The sequence below is a fragment of the Callospermophilus lateralis genome, chromosome 14 (assembly GCF_048772815.1).
Source record: "Callospermophilus lateralis isolate mCalLat2 chromosome 14, mCalLat2.hap1, whole genome shotgun sequence".
NCBI lineage: Eukaryota > Metazoa > Chordata > Mammalia > Rodentia > Sciuridae > Callospermophilus > Callospermophilus lateralis.
Genome location: NC_135318.1, coordinates 21,378,355 through 21,399,514, shown reverse-complemented (window position 1 = coordinate 21,399,514; position 21,160 = coordinate 21,378,355). Strand labels below are relative to the sequence as shown.

General features: G+C 52.8%; 1 protein-coding gene across 2 annotated transcripts; it reads right to left on the bottom strand.

Moving 5' to 3' along the window:
- Positions 1-102: 102 nt before the first annotated feature.
- Fosl2 (FOS like 2, AP-1 transcription factor subunit) lies at positions 103-18,715 on the bottom strand. Of its 2 annotated transcripts, none has more exons than XM_076833359.1 (4): positions 17,745-18,715; positions 7,238-7,489; positions 3,420-3,527; positions 103-1,130 (listed from the first exon to the last, which is right to left on the bottom strand). In XM_076833359.1, the coding sequence occupies exons 1-4, from the start codon at positions 17,844-17,846 to the stop codon at positions 612-614; spliced, it is 981 nt and encodes a 326-aa protein (XP_076689474.1). In that variant the 5' UTR covers positions 17,847-18,715; the 3' UTR covers positions 103-611. The 2 variants fall into 2 exon arrangements, with proteins under 2 accessions (XP_076689474.1, XP_076689475.1); XM_076833360.1 differs by lacking the exon at positions 17,745-18,715 and adding an exon at positions 15,812-15,896.
- Between the last annotated feature and the right edge of the window lie 2,445 nt (positions 18,716-21,160).

The window sequence follows — 21,160 nt, the reverse complement described above, 5'->3', positions numbered from 1 at the left end:
AGTGGTGCACTGGGGAGTACCCCTGGAGGGAAGGTTCTGTATTGCACTTTGTCCCCTTCTGGACAAGTCAGCCCCCGTGGAAGAGTCACCTGCTGCCACGCCTCCAGAAATGAAGAGCTTTAATATCCAGACCCCCCGGATGAAATGTCATGGCAAATTTGATAAAAACCAAGAGGGAGTGAGACTGACACTGTGGGAGGGAGGGGGCACGTCGAGGGAAGGTGAACCAAAAGGCACTGAGCATGCTTGGTGGGGTGGGGAGGACAGCATCGCTCCAGAGACAACAGGTAACAAAGGGGCGGGACCATCTGGGAAGCTCCAGGCTCTTCAGAAGCCAGAGACAGGTCCCGTCTCCCAAACCAAGCTCTCCTTGGCTTTCGAGGAGGAGAATTCTCTGCAAGACGAGCAAAGGAGGAGGTCCCACGGCTTACAAGGATCAACCCGAGTCCTCTAAAGCCTCACTGCCAAGTCCCACCTGGGTCCCCCAGAGCCCGGAAGCTCCCTGGCAGGGCTTCCTCTGGCCCTCAGGGCTCTGGAGCTCTTGAAGGTGCTGGTCCCTGGGAGGAGGCAGTGCCGAGGACCTCTCCAGAGCTGGGGAGGAGAGCACGGGGTTACAGAGCCAGCAGAGTGGGGGAGTTCAAGGAGTCTGACGACTGGTCCCCGCTGCTACTGCTTCTGCGGTGAGCCTTGGAGCAGGACTCAGAGGGTGACGCAGGCGACTCCTGCTCCAGGACACTGGGGTAGGTGAAGACGAGGTTCGAGGTGCCCGGAGTGATGGCAGGCGTGGAGGTCACCACGATGGGGGTGTGCAGAGGCTCCTCCCCATAGAAGCCCCCGGCAATGCTGATGGGCTTGATGACGGAGCGCTGGGCCTTGTCCAGCCCTGCTGACGAGGACGAGGGGCTGTCCTCTTCTAAGGGCTCCTGTTTCACTACCACAGCGCCCACCGCACTGCCCCCACTGCGCATGGGCTGCAGCCCGGGGGCTGGAGGCGATCGGCGCTCCTCAGGGCTGATCTTGCACACAGGGCCGTGGGCCACCAACATGAACTCCAGCTTCTCCTTTTCCTTCTGTAGCTCAGCGATCTCCTTCTGCAGGCCTGACTTCTCCTCCTCCAGCTCCTCTGTCTCCTGCAGGGGAAAGCAGGGGGTGTGAGGAACGACAACCTGCCAAGGACCCACTAGGGGACAGTTCCAAGCCAGACAAGAAAGGGAGAACCAGCAACGTCCTCAGATTACCTCCAGTAAGAGAGCAGGCAGGATACACACCTGGCCACAGACCTTACTGGTTCTGAGTCACATGGTGGCTCCTGATTTCTTTTATTTCTACAGAAGGAAAGCTGGCTTGAAGGAGAAATGAAGTAGCAATTGCAGCTCTCATGACTGAACACTTACATTGTGCCAGGCACTGTATTAAGCATTTCATAGGTTATTTCATTCAATTCTCCAAAAGTTTTTGGAAGCAGATGTTATCATCAACCCATTTGCAGATGAGGAAACTGAGATCTGAAGAGGCTTAATAACATGCCCAAAGTCACAGAGCTAACCGTTGGGTAGCCCAGATCTGAATCTCAATGCATCTCACGTGGGATACATTCTACTCTATTCTACTGCTTTGGTGCCAGGACTGTCCCTGGGACCCTTCAAGGGGTAAGCGAGATTTCCATGGAGAAAGAAGCACAGGATGGAGCCCTAACCCTTTGGCTCCTCCTCCTCAGCTTCCTGCCAGCCCACCTGTGGATGCAGGGAAACTGAACCTGAAGCCCATGAGAGAGGGGACAGTCTTCTCCAGCAGCAGGACAGTGTCTGGCTTGGATAAGTGCTCAGCCAATCCCTGTGGGACCGCCCCTTTTTTGCTCCAGTTTCTGAAGCCTCTGTCTCAGGACAGTCGGAACAGCAGAGAACACTCAGTTCAGCCACATGCTCAATGGAAGAGGCACCTGAGACCTGCATGAGCCTGTGAGGACACCAAGACCATCCTGCAAGGCTTTCTGTGTGACAGCCCTCTTCTTTCACATAAAGCCAGAGAAGCAGAAGGGAGCAAACGCACGTGGAAGCGCAGCAGAGGGAGGGGAGAGGTGTGTGTCACCAGCCTCCTCCCCACTTTGTCCCTAACACAGATTCCCGTTCGTGAACAAGGAGACGCGGGCAAGAGCTTCATTAAGCGGAGAGCGGCACATTCTGCAGTGAAAAAAAGTTTCCATCTGTCTCAAGGGTCTGACGAACGTCATGAGCTTATGAAAGGCTTCCTGTGGAGGATGTGGCTCAGGGCCTGGGCGGCTGGGTCAGGGGGCGGGGGAGCAGGTGTGAGGTTTCTGGGAAGAGGGGAGGATCTATTCTGGGGTGGTGGTGAGGAATGCCTCAGGTAGACACACAGGGCATGGCTCCCTGAAGTGTCAGACCAGAAAAAGGCCGGCAATGGGGAGGGCTCTGCTCAAGGAGTCTCCCATGATGGGCTGGTCACTCACAGGTCCATCCTCCCTGGCTCTAACACCTCCTCGGGACAGTACTGCAACTACCACAGAATTCACACAGCACACAGTTGATGCCCAAGGTCAAAGGCTGCAGAACAGCCAAAGGGAGGCTTGAGCAGATAGACAGTATCCAGGAGGACAAAATCAACCTTGCCAAAGTCCCGTCCTAGCTAGTCACTGTGAGGACCACTGACGGAGTCTCTCTCATCTCCTCACTTTGCAAACATTCTACCCAGGAGAGTCAGCCCTGGCTTGGGGCTTCCTCCACGTGGCACCCAGGGGGCCAGTCTCTGCAGGACCATGGGCCCCCAGGTCCAGGCAATTAGGGAGCATGGAGAGTGATTCACAAGGGCAGACTCAGGTGCCAAGGCCAGGGCTCTAGGCTTGTGATAAAGGTGGGAAAGCCTCCTGCCCATTGGGGATATGAGAAAACCCCAAGAAAGTGCAACTCAGCTGGCATGTGACCTCTCTCCATCAGGATTCCCCCCGACACTGACCCAGCTCAAACTATAGTGCTTAAGCCAGGTTAGGCCGGCCCAGTGGGGCTGTCTTCGGCCTCTAGCTGGGAAGTAGCCCTGGAGGGGCAGGTCTGGATCTGCCCGGGCTCCTGTGGACTAGCAATACCAACAGTCCTGCCACCCCTCACCCAGGAGCTGGGCCGAGAGAGCAGAGAGAGAGCTCTGAGACAGGGAGTGAAAAAAGGTGCTGGCCCAAGGAGGCTGTCCAGTTCTTCTCCCCAGGGCCAGGCAGGTGGAGAAGACCAGTTTCTCCTTCTATCACTTTTTCATTCAGCTACAGGTCGACCCACGTGCCCAAAGGAAGGGTGCTCTAGCTCCACTGACTCGTCCCTAAGGTACTGGTAAGCAAGGGGAGGGCGCGGAGGGCCTGAGCCCTGGGCCCTCACCCAGCCACCCAGAATGCCCCTCGTGCGCACAGAGGTCCTTACCGCCTGCAGCTTCTCTGTCAGCTCCCGGCGGCGGTTCCGGCACTTGGCAGCGGCCAGTTTGTTCCTCTCCCTCCGGATCCGACGCTTCTCCTCCTCCTCGGGAGACAGCTAGAGGCCGAAGCCCAGAATCGTGATTAGAATGGGGTGAGTAGTTCATAGCATTTTTAAAAACTGTATTTTAAGTAAAGAAAACAGCCCTCTGGGCCTGGGAGGGGAGAAGGCAGGGCCAGAGGAGTGTGGTGGGCAGAGAACACTGCGGCCTGGCTGCCTGAGGGACAGCTAGGCCCTGGAAAGTGACATCTGGTGTTTAGAGGGAGAGCAGGGTGAAGTGGGTTTGGGACTCACTGGCTCCTGCACGATGGCTACATGTGTCATGTCAGCGTATTGGAGCACAGCCCAGGCCAAGAGGAGCCCCTCCAGCTATCCAGGCCCAGCCCCACCCACTCAGGCAGCTCCTTCCAAACCTGGGCTAATTACTCCTCCCCATTACCCTGCCTGCTCTGCCAGCCTCATTATCCCCATTTGATTAAGTAGCTGGGCCCAGAGTCCCCACACAGGCAAGACCCGCCCAGAGGGAAATGTTCTGTTGCCAGTGGGAGGACACAGGTACCACTCCACTTCTGACTTCTGCTGCCAACTCTAGAGTGCCAGCCACTCACAGCTTCCCCAGGAAGCTTGGCACAGCACTGGGCTGGACAGAAAGTTCGTTCAGTCCTGCTGCCCACCTTTTCCGCCAATAGACACAGTTCTAGGAGCTTGGGACTTCTCTGTGAACCAGAAGATCTCCCTGCAAAGAACTCAGCACCTAGCTCCTTGCCATGAAACTCAGTACTCACACTAGAGGACAAGAAGCCTGCTCTGCTCGGCAGGCGAGAGCCCTTCAAAGCCATGACCCCATCCTCCGCTCAGGCAAAGGGGACCAAGGAGATGGCTGTGGGCCAAAGCAGAAGCAAGGCAAAGAAAAGCGCTTCCCATGCCCCATTCAAGTGTCAGACACTGACGCACATGTACCACACGTCCAGTGCTGTACAGGGAGCTCAGGAGATATCAAGGGGAATAAGACCTGAGTCCTGCTCTCAAGGGACATGTGGAGAAAAAGCTGAAGACACTCTTAGGGAAGGAAAGAGAAGCTTCCCTGTGGAAGAATGTTGCTCAAATGTTGGTCACCCCCACAGTCCTGGCTAGTCCCAGATCAGGCAACCTGGAAGTCTACTGCTGTGATGTCCTGAACAGCAAAGCAGGGCACAGTATCCACGAGGACTAGCCCATGCCCATCTACCCAGAGGTGACCCCAAGGCCTGGTGGAGGTCACAAGTCCACTTGGCCAAGGCCTCCAAACACTGGCTACCCTTAAAACTGCCTCCACCTGAGCCCAACAGCGTTGGTTACCAAGAGAGCCAAGGGCCTTGTTGTCTTGGGTTTGGAGCCTCCCACCAGGATCACCCTGAAGGCCCAACATGCTCCCTCCAGAGTCCTTACTAATGAGGAGGAGTAAAGAGGAAGGGCTGGCCTTGATCCACTTCAACTCTTCCCTCCCCCTTGTAACTTTTGGCCTCCGAAACCTCTCCCCTGTCTGGGAGGTAAGGGACAACTAGCAGGAGTTGTCAACATGGGAAGTGTTCAGGGGTGGTGAGGTCAACTTGGCCACAGCGTGAGTGTGTCAGCAGCTCCAGGACTCACCCACAAGCCACACACACCCTCTCCTCCACAGCTCCTCAGTCACTGCCTCTGGGCTCCGAGGGAGCCTCCAGAACCAGCCCTGGAAGAGGGCTATGAGGCTCCAGGTAGCAGGCCCTCCGCAGGGGGAGGCTGGGGCAGGCAAAAGTAAGCCTCAGAGAAAGACCCTGGGGCTGGGAACCTAAAAGCCAAGGTGCTAGGATGCCCTTCTCAGCTTCCCCAAGGCTGGAACAAGACTGTTTCAAGTCCTAATTGAAGGGGGAATAAATGCTCCTGGCTCTCTCCCTCCCTCTCAAAAAAGGAAGGAAATTCTCCAGACAGATTGTCTCAGGGCACGCCTAGGTGGTGTGGTGGGAAAAACACAGGGCGAAGGTCAAAGTGATGGATTCCAGTCCCTGTTCTGCTACTAACTCACTGTGTGGCTGAACAGGGCCCTTCTCTCTGGGCCTCCACTGGTCTATCTATAAGATGGGCACAGAGGGAAAATAAGAAAAGATGGTCTCCAAAGTGCCTTCTGGATACAAACTTCTAAAGTTGCTATGAGGTAGGCCCAGCAGAGAATGGAGAATGCTGGGCACATCTTGCTTGGTTGAACTTCTAGCCCAGGAAAGCTCCTTACAGGCCTGGCTCTCATTTGGTGTCACTTACATCCTGAGAGAATCTGGCTCATCAGTGACTCTAAAGCTTTGCACTTTGAACTCCCTGTGGGAAGGACACATGATCACTACTGCAATATTTACAACCGCCTCCTACCCCAGCAGCAGAGGCCCAACCTGCAACTGTGAGCACTATTATGGCATCTATTATTCATATCTCCCCCCATAGGACCCTGAATTGTGGCTCTACTTTCAACAGGTTCTAGATACAGGCCCAGCTTTGTCCTGGGAGGAGCAAGTGTCCCCAGGAAGCTTCTAGCTCCTTGGAGTGGTAAGCCCTGTAAGTCTAAGTATCCTGAGGACTACGGGCCCTAGATCCATCAGTATCCACTGGGAACCATATTTAAAGGCCTTGTACTGGCATATCCTCCCTGGGGATGCCACAGTGGAACTGGATGGGGGTTGGAATGGTGAGGGGTTCCAATGCTGTGCCACAGTATTCCTGGAATACTTCTCCAGGTTCATATTTCATTTGAAAAGGGGACTCCACTGCTAATGTAATATGCCTCTGCTGGGCTCACAGTGGCCTGGCCTTGCAGGAGAAGCACTGCACAGCAAGTCCAAGGAACCGGTTTAGCACCAGTCCAGGCTTCCTCTCTCAACTGCCCAGTGGGAATAAGCAAGTGGGTCCAGGCCTAGGACGTATCATCTGTGAAGGGGGCAGATGGGGCTGTCTGAAGGCCTAAGTTCCTTCTTTGGGGTATTATACATGATTCTCATTTCTTCTTCAGAAATGAGGGAATTCAGCACTGCCCTGGCTCACTGTCAATGCAGGTGGTGGGCCTTTAGAACATTGGGTAGATGCCTCCTAAAAAGCAGAGGCCCCATATTTTCTGACTCTCTCCAGCCAAAATAGATTTCTCGAGACCCTTGAGGAAAAAATTAAAAATCTATGCCTGACCTCCCCTGTCCCATCAGTTAAAGCAGCTGAACAGATTCCTGAGGCCCCAGAGTCACTGTATTTCCAGAATGTACACTCCAAGCCCTTGAAATGGACCCCTGCTTTAAGTCCAAGGCCTGGGCCACTGAAGAGGAATGAAAGAATGTGGCTAGTACCAGCCCTGCACCTGACACAGGGAGGGGGCTAATGGTGAATCCAACACAGCCAGGGTTCATGTGCTTATCCTATGGCCCTCTGTCAAGGCTCAGGTCATGACAGTTCCCCTTCTTTGGTTACATCTATGACAGACTTTCCCATGTATGATCTCCCTCAGGCACCAACAAGCCCTGGCTGGTAAGAACCATTATTCCCATTTGGCAGCTAAGAAAACAGACTCAGATTCTGAGGGACGTGGGCGAGAAGAAAGGGACAGACCCGTCTCGGGTCTCCAGCTCTGCTTCTGATGCCTAGCTCGTTGCCTAGCTCCCCTGTTTCCCCTGTGCTTCTAGAACATTTACTCTGCACCAGTCTGCAGAAAAGCATTCTGTGCTTAGGAGGCGCCCAAAGCCACCAAAGTGGCTCCTTTCTACTGGCCTGAGTTGTACCTGCTCATCTCTCCTCCTGCGGCCCACGGTGGTGCCAATGGTCTTGATCACGCCAGGTCTTGGGAGGGCCATGTGCGCAGGGACAGAGCCTAGGCCAGGCAGCGGGCTGTAGGGGTGCGAGCGCTGATAGGGGCTGGACATGGAGGTGATCACTGTGGGCTGCACCATCCACTGCAGGTCCTGGCTGGTGGTGATGGCGTTGATAGTGGGGATGAAGGCACTGCCCGAGCCAGGCATATCTACCCGGAACTTCTGAAATGAGGAGAAAGGCATGATTGAATCAAGAGACACTGAGCAGAACAGAGTAAGCCAAACTGAAGCCAAAGCCCACAGATGGCAGAGTCAATACTTGGAGGGGAAGGTCAGGACCCCAGGTGGGGATCTCTGGACAAATCCTGGGAAAGTCCCACACATCCATGAATCAGGATGATCTAACTATTCCTGGGGCCTCACACTGGATCTGCTTGCTGACTGGGGTCCTCAGGACTCCATCTCCATGGGGCTCAGTGAGGATGGTGTCATACCCCCAAATGACTTCTAGGACACATGTGATGCCTGGCTGCCCACACTCCCCTGCAGCCCTCCAGGGCACACATCTGCAGGATGCGACACCCAGGCCTCCCAAGCCTCTGAGTCACTCGCCAATTAATCCCTGAGGTACTGGCTCAGGACACCTTGACTTGGAAATGTGCATACCAGCAGCTTTGGAACAAGAAAGGTCACCAAGAAAGCATACTTTGTCTACATTTGTCACTTCCCAAAGAGGTTCAGGATTGAGCCATGACCCCATCCAGGCAAGGCCAGGTCCATGAGAAGATGTCTGCAACCCATTAGACTAAAACTCATATGAGGCTGGCATTTGCAACCAGACCTCCTCTTGATGTCCTTGTCCCTCCTCATTTCCCACTATCTGCATCTTGCTTGGGGCAGACACGCTGTGTCTAGCTCTACCTATCGACGCATCTTTGTCTCTCTGGGTTCACACATTGTCTGTGGTAAACTTCAGTGCTGCCAGCTCAGAGTTTTCTCCTTGTCTCTTAATTTATACCTAGACCACGTTGCAGAACTCTCTGGAACATGCTGCAGAAAGCATTCTACTTAAAATATAAGATGATGACAGAGTACAAAAATGAAAATGGGCCAGCTCCTCAGGAACTGGGCTTGACCTCTCTCCCAGGCATACTGGACAGTGTGTGGGAAGGAAGAGCCCTATTTCCAGCATTTCAGAAAAAAAAAAAATGGAACCCAGGTGAATCCTCATCCTCAGATTATTTCTTTGTCCACAAAAAGATCTCCAAGCCAAGGGTGGTGGTGCACACCTGTAATCCCTCAGGAGGCTGAGGCAAGAGGCTCATAAGTTTGACACCAGCCTGGGTAACTCAGCAAGGCCCTGTCTCAAAATAAACTAAAAAGGGCAGGGGGGTCACTTAGTGCTAAAACACTTGCCTAGCACACATGAAGCCCTGGGTTCCATCCCCAGTACCCCCCTAACCCCACATACACCCCCAAAAATGTTCACCAGCTTCCCCTCACATCACCAAAATGGTAGATGAAATGACTTCAATAATAATAGTTAACTTACTAAATGGCCCACGCCATGTTAATGTCTCACCTAGATTATCTCATTAATTCCCCCTCTGAGGTAAGAACAACCATTATCTCTATTTTAGGAGCAGAAATTTGGTCAGACAGAGATTAAGTAATTTATCCTAGGCCACACTACTAACAAGCAGTGGCGTCAGGATTCAAACCCAGTTCAACCTGACAGAGAGGCCATGACTTTCGACACAATGCCACACAAGCTTATTTAGCATGACTTCTTTCTTCCTCAAAATCCAGCCATAAGCGCTGACGTCGGGCCCCATCACCCTCAGACAGTGTCAGGTCACATTGGATAGATGCCTCCTAAAAAGCAGAGGCCAAGGGTCCATATAGATTTTCCCTCTCCCCCAAGGAGGTCCCACAGATCTGTTTGGCCCCAGATGACCTCCTCCTATCATTAGCACCTAGCACAGATGCTCCAGTATCCTCTGTTCTAACCCAGTCAGAGGGACCAAGATGAGAACCACTAGCAGCTACCACCTCCACTCTATGCCCCTGGTGGCAACATCTGGATACCTGCTGTGTCAATAAAATGAAACTTAGATTACCTCACTGTAGCTGACAGAGCTAGGGACTCCTGCCACCCACACCCCCGCCACCCACCTGGACCCCAGTACCAGACATGGAACTTGATGGCCCCAGGGTCCCAGGCCAAGGGCATTCAGTGAAGAGAAAAACCTGACCTCCAGGAAGAGAGCTGCTCAGAGCAATGGATCTGGAATTCTGTGAGGAAGGCTACCCAATGCAATGGATTCTGGGATTCTATGAGGAAGGCTACCCAGTGGGTTCTGGGAGTCTAAAGGTTACCAGTGCAGAGGATTCTGGGATTGCAGAGAACAACTGCCTAGGGCCATGGCCTTGGAGTCGCACTCTGAAGTCAAAGATAACTGGGCTAAAACAGGACCTGACTGGAAAGAAGCAGGTGTGTGTGAAGGAGGGAAAAGTCTGGTAGCAAGGAAGGATTCAAGTGGGAAATGACCTTCATGGAAGAAAAAGGGGCTGGCCTGAGACAGAGATGGGAGGGTGGCCCCGTCTGAGTGTGTGCAGAAGCACAGACAGAGTCCCAGACAGCAGCTCTTTCTCTCAGGATGCTGGACGGGAGGGGCAGGGAGTCAGCACTTGGAGTCAAGAGGCCTGGCTCAGCCTCAAAGAGCTTTGCCCTGGGCGCATTGCTGCGGACTCAATTCCAGGGTGTAAAGGGGAACACTAACCCCCAACTCCCTACACTGTCACAAGGATGAAATAAGCAGCTACTCGTAATCACAGGCTACAAAGCACACTAGTGCTTCTCAACCTTTGCTGTACACTGGAATATTCTGAGGAAGTTATATTAAAAAAAAAAAAAAAAAACAATGTCATAACCTCATGATTAGAGTTCTAAAGTAACTGGCTGGAGGCAGAGTTCTGATAAAGGGATTTTTTTTCCCTTAAACTCCCAAGGACATCTAATGTGCAGCCAGGGTTGAGAAACACTGCTCCTAACAAATGGAAGGTACTGTCATCATCATGGTCACCACCACCACCACTATCATGTCATCATTGTTACATGGCTGTGTGTACTCTGCACAGGGCAGCTCCAGGGAGAACTGCCAGCTTCCCACTCCTGGGAAGCACCCAACTTTTGCATTAACTTCTCTCCCCAAATCAGCTTCTAGATTTGAAATGCACCAGAGGCACTCAGCACCAATGGTCTAATGTGGCCCCCTTCTCCACAGGAGACGTGTCAGATTTCCTAGCAGGAAAGCACCCAAGAAATCCATTCATTCCAACAGCCAAAAGTGTACCTGCTTAAGGCTTAGGGAAACAAGCGGAAAACCTGAAGCCAGGTTGGAGACTAAGATTCCTTTGGGATGAGGGGGTGCCTCTTAGCCCCTCCTGGTCCCTCCCCTCTGTGGATGGCAGGCCCACAGAATGTGTTTCCAGGAATACAACAGCCAGGATACTTGCAGCAGTGGCTTGGTCTAGACAAAACAAGACAGCAATAAAAACAAGGCGGGAGGTAATGACTGCCTCTGAAACGCATGTACACCTTGTTTCAGAGGGAGGTAAAGCCATCTGGATAACACACTGGCTCCAAACTGCAAGGAAAACAATGTCCCATCCCCAGAGGGAACGTGGCCTGATAAAGAAGGCTTTGTCTCCAGAGGAGCCTCTCTGGGAGACATACAAAAGTTTCAATTAGATCTGGCAGATGGGTCTTGTCTCAACTCCAAAGGTATTATTCAGAAAGGGACACTAGGGTAGAGAGAGGAGGTGAGGCTAGGAGTCTGAGGTCCCAGAAGTTAACCTAGCATCCTTCTACGGCCACCACACCCAAGAATCAGCCAAATGTCCTGTTGGAGATAAATCATGGTTCTCTCAAATGAGTTAACATTTAACAGGAATCAAAGTCAAGCTTCTCAGGTGCAGGCCTTAGGGCCACGGGACCTGCCACATTCCCAGGTGTGTGGTGGCAGTGAGGACTGGGAGGTAGCCAGGAACCTGGCTCCCCTTGGGGCTCTCTGGCCCCTAGGAAGTTCCTCCTTTAAGGACAGGACTGAAGATGCTGGGTGGCTGTGGCATTCCAGCCTGGCACAGCCTCCAAATACTTCAGATGTGTAGCCCTGTTGACTTCTGGATGCATGCCTAGAAAAGGACAAAGTGGCCCCACTGCCCTCCAAGAGCCGAGTTTGGCAAATACTTCAGGCTTTGTGGGCCACACGATCTGTGTCACAACTCGACTCCCCCATCCTAGCATGAAAGCAACCATAGATAATATGTAAGCAAACGGGAGTGCCTGGGTTTCATTCAATTTCATTTTACAAAAATAGTTTTCTGACCCTAATCCTAAAGGATTGTTCTCATCTCAGCTCAGGTTGGCGGCATAAGGATAAAGAGGAAATAAGAAAGCAAAATCAGAACTGAGACAGCCGCCTAACCCAGGGAGCCATAACTGGATCTCCAGACCCCAAGCTTAAGGTGAAGCCCTTATGAGCCTCATTTGGGGCATGGGAACCTCAGTGTCACCCTGCAGCACCCTGTCCCTGGGGTGCCATGGGCTCCTCAGTGAGTACCCCACGGAGGATAAGAGCTAGGATCACAGGACCCACTCAAGCAGGCTAGAAAAATCTCAGCCCAGAAGTTGTTGACTTGGAAAATCAGCCTTTGGGGGAGCTAGAGCAGGGGTTTGGATTCAAAACTGAGGCCACACCCACAGCCTGTTGCTGGTCTCCAAATAAGGGTTTGGGAACACATTTCCCACATGACTGGATGCAGCAGAGGGCTTATCCCAGGGACTCCTAAGCCTGGCAGACAGAAGGCAGGGCTGGTATTTTTGGCCGCCCACTGCCTGGACCAGGCATTTCTCCTCCAGACTGATTCTTGTCAGGGTCCCCAAGTATTAAGGCCATGAGCCTGAACTCTGTGATCTGTCCCATCAGGAGGGCAGGCGTGAAGTCTAGGAAAGGAAAATTCCAACATCCCAGAAGGTTGGCTCAGGGGAAGAAAAAGGACAAGGACAAATGCTCTCTCAACCCTCCCCAAGCCACCCCGGGAGGCCCCTTACCAAGACAATGCAAACACTCTGCTTTTACTGAGCCCAGGATGACCTCCAAAGCCCTCAGAATGGAATTCAACCAGTCTTCACAAGACTCTGCACTGGGCATCACTCTGATCTCTGACCTTTCATTCTTCTCTGAGGAAATGCTGCTTAAGTCAGAATGGAAATCATTGCTAATAAATCACAATTTCCAAAGTTTTACAGTATACAAACTCTGTCTCCCTTGATCTGCCTCCTGCCAGCCTCTTCTTCTTCCCAGGTTCACTTGAAAGAGCGACTCAAACTTCTGCCACCTCACTACCAGGGTAAAGAAAAGCAAAGAAGAAAAGAAAAAGCAAAGAGAAAACGACCGTGGCTGATTTGGAGTCACCCCAGGTTCCCTGGTTTCTTTGCTCCCAGAGCCCTTCCAGCGAAGCCCCACCCCAAAGCCCTGGAGGGTTCACTCCACTGCACCCCTTTACCACTCCCACCAACCCTTGGAGCTCTGCACTCACTCACTGGGAGGACTTGCCTGAGGACCACAGGAGGGTGAGCCTGGTGACATCAGCCACGTGACAGGGCTGAGACCGCACTGGCCACGAGAAATCTCAAATCTTCCCTCTCCAGCCCAGGGAGCTGAGGAGGGGTAGAATTACCAAATGGGGTTTGGCACAGACATATTCACCTCAGTCAGAACAGCTGCCATCATTTTGAAATCCAGTGGCCACCAGAAGTTACCACATACAGCATGGATGAGACATTATCCACAAAGTAATGGTGCTGTTTTTTCTTTCAACATATAAACCAGAAGGTTCATTTCTTTAATTTCCAAAATCACTATCTTTATTCCTGTTTAACAGGAGGATATAAAACCCAATGTATAGATGACAAAGAAGGTGCTGTCACCAAGGGCGCCTGCTCTGGTGTGCTCTGAACTCGGGCACATTCTCCCAGGCTGATTCCTGAGACTTAAGGCCGACAGGACTTGGGGACATACTCTACAATGGACCCAGCCTGATCACTTAGACTTTGTGTGTCAGACTTTGCTCGAAAGGGGACTGAAATAGAACGAATTATATCCCATGCTTTAATAATTATGTCATAATATATTCTATTGTCATGTATTAAAAGGATCAATAAAAATTAATTATTTTTTTAAAAAAGATCTTTTGGTAACTTCCCAATATCAAATTCACCCTTTAAAGACAAAACTTTTGTTTAGCAGGGAGGGTTTTTTCAGAAGAATGTATTGAAAGCAAGTCCAAAAGAGTTGTCACTGCAAATCCTTTCTGAGTCTAACCAATAGCTACAACGTTCAAATGAGTATTTAGCCTCCTTAAAGAACAAGGGGAAAGGGACAACGGGGATTTGGATGTGTAAGTTCTGCTGTTTGTATTAAGGTAGAAAAGAGGTCTCCTAATTTTACATTCATCTTGAATAAGAAGACAGGATAAAATTCAGCAATGGAAAAGCCTTCAATGTTTTGGATAGGGAAATTCAAGGACCACTCAGACAATACGTGACTGCTATTTCACCCCATCCACTTTGATGAAAAACTGAAGCTGACTTCCACCACCAAGAATCAGCGGAACAGACAAATTCCTGGGATAACATTTTGTTTGATCCTAATCTACAACATCTGTAAGATCAAGGCAAAAAAGAAAAAAAGTTTAAAAATAAAAAAGCACCCAAAAACTTCATGTACATCTTCCACTTTCCCACCAATTCTGAACTACGACCCCCCTAATACAAATATAGTAAGAAAGCAAGCCTTGGGAATTTGAAAACATCATGCTAGTACCCTAAGAAACAGATAGACATCAAAATAGGGTTAGCAAAAAAAGCAATCCTTTTCTAATCAGGTTTTATTTGGGGGTGGGGGGATTAAAAGGAATTTTTTTTTTTTTTTTTTGGTACTGGTAATTGAACCCAGGAGTGTTTTAACATTAACTTTATATTCCCAGTACTTTTTATTTTTTTCTTATTTTGAGACAGGGTCTTGCTAAGTTGCTGAGGCTGGCCTTGAACCTGCCATCCTCCTGCCTCAGCCTCTGAGTCACTAGGATTACCACTGTGCCAGGCAAGAAACTCATTTTGAAATCAAGCAGGTCCTAGATAACCACTGTTAAATAGATTACATTTATCTGTCTCTAAATAAAAAGAAAAAATTCTAAGAATTCCAAAAACTAACCAAGTTAACACTCTGGGGCTGGAAAAATACATTTCCAAGATAGTTCTACCAAAAATGTCCTGTAGGGGGCACTAGAGAGGTATGCTTGAGGCTGACTTGGGAATCACAGTCATTTCTGGTAAAAGTTCTTTGATGTGAGGAATGTCCCAGCCTGGTACAGTTGGCAAAAGTTCACTCTGGGGAATTTTGTGAGTGTGTACGTGTGTGTGTGTGTGTGTGTGTGTGTGTGTGTGTGTGTGTGTGTCTTGGGAAAGGGTGGCTGAGAAGGAGAGAGCTTGCCTGGTATTCCTTGATTCCAAAAAGGAAATACCCCAACTGATTTATTTTCACAAGTTATCTGAGAAACAGGCAAATAGTAGTCTTGGAAAAATTCTGTGTCTTGTTTTTGTTGTTTTTTTTTTTTTTTCATTAAAAGGGGGCCTGGCTGATGAAAACAAGTTATGAAATGACCTATGTTTGTGTAACTGGCTAGATTGCGTAATGCTCAGGCCCTGAAACCGTAACAGCCAGGCAGCCAGGCAGGGCATATATCTGGGAGGTGTTATCCTAGGAAAGTTAGGAGAGAGAACACAACAACAAAAAGCAAAACCCAGGAGAGGGAGATAGGTGCAACTATTCCTAACAAAACTGAATCAGCCACGAGCCACCTTTGAGATTAAAACTTTAACTGTGACAGGAAATCTTTTTCATGTTTCAAGTTCCTGCCATATATAAGAACGGAGGCTTTAACAAAGAGTTGTCTGCCCCCCCATCCCCCAAGTCACTGGAACCCTTGGCCTTGTGTTAAGATCAAATCTTATGCAGCTAGACAGGAGAGGAAAGCTCTTGAGTTCAGTAACCGGCAGAACACTTATCAGAAATACTAGACCCTGCAAACAAGGAGACCGGAAAAACATAATATTCACTTGCCCGAGGGAAAACCAGAGGACTGATTGGTCCATTGCACTGCCATAAAGGAGGAAGGCCCATCCACTAACGGCCAGAAAAGTCTCCCCATAAAGGAAGCTGAGAGAAATAAAGTGATTATAGGTTTTATCTGGTATGTAATAAAGTTACCTTGAGCCTCAGCTCGGGCGGGGTCATAGCCACAAACTTGCAAAGTAACAAAAGCCTCTGAGGTCAGTCCTTAGGGCCATAGAACAGTTTTGCTCAAAGTCACAGTGATGATGGAAAAACTTTCCCCCTGTTGCTTCTCATTACCCTGTCCCCCTAGCCACCACCACCACTGAGGAACCAGCAGAGAAACTCATGGAAGCGGCATTACCTCTCCAATCACTCTGGTTTGAAAGGCGTCTCACTCACGCTGCTGGGTCCAACAGGCAGGCATACGCGAGAACCCCATGCACTGGTTGTCGCTAATTGCAAAATCCTCATGTGTTACAGCATGCTAGGAATTAGCCAACAGCTGCTTTTTGCTTCGGTAATGAGGCCCCATTACACTCTGCTGGACTGAGTTCTTTTCCTTCTTCCTAACACTGGTTTCCTGTCTGATTTGCTTCCAAAACAGGGAATTGCCTCCACTCACATCCTGGGCTCAAAGCCCTAGTGACACAGATTATTCAGTTGGGGCACTGATGTCCGGTCTGACTTCCCATCCAGGCCCCAGGGTCGGAGCAAAGCCAAGCAGGGAGGTTACACTATTTCAATGATCAATGTCCCAGACACATTAGCAAAAGAACAGAGAAGAAATCCAAAGGTCCCTTCCTGATTTGGGATAGAAAGAGGTGTTTGGGGGTTTGTTGAATTGGAAAGCAAAGAAATGGGTCTAAGTATAAATAACTCCATCCCATTGGTTAATTAATGATAATTGGAGTCAACACAAACCTCCAACTGGGCTAGGAAGCAAACAAACTTTTCAGGTAAGATTTTAAACTCATCAACTTCATGCTAATTTTAAGGGTGCAATGACTGCACCCTCAATGCACAGACTAGTCTTTCTACAGTAGGTGCTTAGGGGAGTACCCAGAAGGTAGACAGAAAGACACAGAAAAGCCATTTGGGGAACTCACCAGGTATGAAGATTCACTTTGAACTAGGTGTCCCTCTTCAGATCCAAAAGACAGCCAGTTTCCATTACATTCTCCAGCTGGGTGCACCCTGGAAGCCCACCCCAGCCCCTGCTGCCTGGATGGCTTCTAGAGGCCAAGGCCACCACTTTATGGAGCAACTCTTGCTGTGAACGACTTGGCTAGAGATTTCACAGAGGCTGACCAAGGTGGGCTTCAGGTTGCAGAGAAAAGTCTGGGTGTTAACCCGGCAGGCTCAAAGAGACTGAGGGGGGTGGGGAGCCGATGCCCAGGGCAGATACCCCACCAGTACCTCTCTGGTATTTATAGGCACAGAAACACAGGCACAATCCCTCCAGAGCAAACCAGTCTGGCTGCTTTAGAAGCAGGTTGTTTTTCTGCTTCCAGAACCACCCAGGAGCCCAAGTGATGTCTCTTTCTCCCACTTCTCTCTGCCCATCTCCTTGCACCAGGTACCCCAAGACCCTCAAGGAGCTCCTCAGAGGCAGTACAGGCTTCTGCCCCGACCCTTACAGGAAATGCGCAGGGCACACAAGCAGCGGCAGAAGCCAATCAAGGCCGGCCCCTTCCTTCCTGACCTTCGCACCTGATTCCCAGAGGCAACCCTCGCCCTCACTCCGGAGTACTTGAAGGAGCCCAACTGTATTTTTGAATACCCAGCCTTTTTCAGAAATGAGTTAAGACTGATGGAGAACAGAAGTGAGGAAGAGGGCTTTCCAGCAGGATCAGGGACTTGGCTGTTGGGAGGGGTTAGTGGGTGCAAAGATTTCCTTGTCCGTACACCACCAAAAGAGGGGAAGGGGGAGGTGGTGGAAGGAGGTAGCAGTCTCCGGGGAGACCTGCAATTACAGGAGCTTTTCTGAATAAGACGCAGTGAGAAGGGAAGGATCTGTTGACTATTCGAGCCCATTCCCTGTTCCAGTTTAAAAAATAAAAGTGGTGGGGTGGGTGGGGCAGACAGGACAAAAATCCACAACTTACAACTGTGCCCCGTAGGTATTTTCTCACCAAGCGAAGAAACGCAAGGAAGAGAGAGAGAGAGAGAGAGAGAGAGAGAGAGAGACAGAGACAGAGAGACAGAGAGAGAGAGAGTGTGTGTGTGTGTGTGTGTGTTAAGAGAAGCGCGGGGGTCCTCCCGCGCCGCCAGGTGCACCCGGGGCCCACACCTACCTGCTGGCCGCCGCCGCCGCTGGAGTAGGACTCGGCGTGCGCAGGAGAGCCGCTGCTGCCCCGGGACGAGGTGTCAAAGTTCCCGGGATAATCCTGGTACATGATCCGCGGTGGGGGCCGGAGAGGAAACAGGGTGTTTTTCTTCCCCGCCCTCGCCGCGGCCGCGCACAGGCTGCTGCGTGCTCGCAGGTCCGCCGGCCGCGCCGCGGGCTCTAATCTTCGCTCCCTGCCTTTCCCCCACGGCGGCCGGCGCGGACAAGGAGGCGGTGACACCCGGGAAGTGTCCCCGCGCGCCTAGCACGGCACTTCTTTCCTGCTCCGGGAGCGCCTCAGGACCAGTTGTCCACCCGGTCCCTCCCTCTAAAAAGTCGGCGCGTCCCTCGGTCCCTCCCCTGCGCGCGCCCTCCCGCCCCCGCGCTCTGCCGGAGCTTAGCCTGGACCGGCGGCCCAAAGGAAAATTGGAAATTAAAGAGCAGGAACCGGCTGAGCCTCGCCTGTCAGTTCCGGGGACCCCCGAATTCAGACAGGGCAAAAAAAGCGAAAAGAAAGGCTGCTCGCTAGGAGAAACTTCTATTTCCTCCTTTTAGAAAATGAGCCCGAGAATAAACTTCCTGTGGCCGACTCGCTGCCTGAGTTTCTGAGCGGCTCGGACACTTGACTGGGAGAAAGCAGCGTGCGCCCGTCCCGCTCCAGAGCGCGCCCGCTGAACTGCGGCCGGTGGGGTTCCAGCTGAGCCGGCGCTGAGAGGGACGTGGCCCCGCTCCGGCGCCTCGACCTGCACCCCTTGCCCGGCGCCCGCTCCCGAACCAGCCCGCCTCGCGCGTCCGCGCCTCGCCCTCTCTCTCTCTCTCCCTCTCTGTCCCTGCCGAGCGCTGCTCGCTCCCCGGTTCGCTTGGAGCCCCTGCGCTCGGCCCGAGATGAGTCACTACAATGGCACGAGTTCAACTCCACACTCTTTATTCTCCAGCTCCGTACCATGTGGATTCACTCACGTCAACCTCGACTCCACCTTGCAGGGAGGAGCGCGCGAGGAGGCGGGGGGAGGAGGCCCAGGAGGAGGAGGAGGAAGAGGCGCGGGAGGGGAGGAGGCGGGCGCAGCGCTCCCCTCACTGGCCCGGCTCTCCGCAGCGCTGACGCCAGCCGAACACCCCGCGCGAGGAAGGAAGGCAGTGGCCAGGGTGGGAGCAGGCAGCCCACGGAGTTTGGGGGAGCCGAGGCAGCCCTGGCCCTTTCCCACCCCCGCCCACCCCCCGAGCCCAGCGCCCTTGGTCTGTTCCATTGGCGCACGTTGCCAAAGATGGTCATTTGCGTTAGAGGACGCGAGTGCGGGTTTCCTCGCTTTCGGGTGACGTGGAGGGAGAGGGATTCCCTCGCCCGCTCTCTTGCGCACCGCGGCCTCCCCCGCCCCGGGAAGGGGCTTGGGGCGGGGCCCCGACAGAGGCCGCGAGGGCCTCAGCTCAAGGTTTTAGAAAACAATCACAGTCCTCAAGACCAGACGGGCGGCTCAGTGCGGCGCCACCGCGAGGCCGGGAACCTAGCTCGCAGAGCCGCTTGCAGGGAGGGCGCGGCCGCGCGCGGTCGTCCGCGCCCTCCGTGGCGCCGTTGGGTGCAGCGGGAACCCTGGGCGCGCAGGGTATCCGCGCCGCCCTGCGGCCGGGTCTTCGCCGGGCGCGGCGCGGCGCCGCCAGGCGGGGCTGGCCTGCCTATCTTTCCCTGCGTGTTGGGCGGCCCACTGCTTCCCTTTTTTTGTGTTTTTGTGTTTTGTTTTGTTTTTTCGGTCCTACAATTAATTTGTTAGGAGTAGCCTTGAAGACGAAATTAGTTAAGACATTCCGGCGATCCTCTGCGCCAGGCAATAAGGACGTAACCAATAGGAGTAATCGGGCCTTATAAGCAAACTCCAGACTGTTAAGAATTAAACAGAAGAACACCAGGAAGAGGGGGAGGCTAGCGAGAGGGTGTGCCCCAAGTTGTCTTCAGCTGTTTGGGAGTGAAGTTCAAGGCGCGCGTAGCCAGACTCCTAGGCCTTCCCGCCTCGCTGGGCGGGGCGGGTGCAGGGTAAAGAGCACAGGGCTTGGAGTACGAACGCCAGGCTCTGCTATTTACGAGCTGTGAGATCTTGGGCGAGTCCCTCGGCCTCTCTGGGTCTCAGTTTCCTCCTGTAAAATGAAGGGTTTAGGACAGATGACCTTCTAAGGCCCTTGTCTGCTCCGGAGCACCAATCCTACGGAGATGATTTGGTGCGGCCAGAAGCGCTGTACCTGGAGTTCTGGTCCAGGGTCTGCCTTAGCCTTATTTTACCCAATTCTTAGGTAGTGCTGTCTCTATCCCAAAGGGTCCTTATGAGGACCAAACGAGGAGATGTGTGGATGGGGGTCCATCGCGGATTGTTAAACACGGTGTGTTCTAGTCCTCAGTTTCCTTATCTGTGAAGTGGGGGCGTTACTAGGAAAGAAAAACAGAGCCGGGAACTCGAAGCTTTCCCGGGGCTCTATATAAAGCGCTGGCGTTTCCGGGACGGCTGGCGGCATCTGGCCGCCCCAAGGGCCCCAAGATACGGTAATCCCAAACAATACTCGGGGTCATTGTTTACAGCTATTAAACACATTCTGTCCTGAGCTCCATCCCCAAGGACGTGTGCGCGAGACGAGGCCGGCCAGACTCCTCGCACCTCCGCGGTTGCCCGCGCCTAGAGTCTGCAACTCCGCCGGCCCAGATGAGGGGTGTGGGGTAGGCGGACACGCACACAGGCCGTGGGTGCTTGGCTCCCCCCTCCCTTCTTCCCTGCGTCGAGGCCTGCCGGGGTGTTTACGCGCCTCTCCCAGCAGGACTGAGTAAATGCAGTCCTTTGACGCAAAACGGATCAGCCCTTCCCCAGCGGCAGCAGCAAAACCCAGAAAACTGGGGGTGGGGACGGAGGCAGGGCGCATAAGAAGAAATCGTGACACTTTCCCATTCTCTTCTTAGTCCCCTCCCCGCCCCACGCGAGGCCTTGGCTGCCCTAGGAAGGTCTTGGGGGCTGCAAAGGGAGGTGCGGCCGGGGCGCGCAGGGCCCTCCCAGGAGCAACCGCGTGTCGCAGAGGCGCTATCAGACGCACTTTTGGTTTTTCTTTAAGCAGCCGCGGCTGCCTGACCCTCCCCCATCCTACACTCTGAAATCCGGGTGCTTCTGGGTCTCTCCCACACAGTCCTTCCAGTAATGCAGGGGAAAAGGAGGAGGGGGAAGGAGAGCAGGAGCTTCCTCCACGGCCTCAGCCGTCCTGGGCGCGCCCAGCCCCTGGCAGGCGCCGCCGGGAGCGCGCCTGCGGGCGAGCTCACCCTCGCGCCCTCGCCCGTCCCCGCCCTGCCCGCTCCCCCAGTCCTTTTCCTTTCTTGTGGGTTCCCGTAAAGCCCAGCAGCCCCCAGACGTCTGCAGA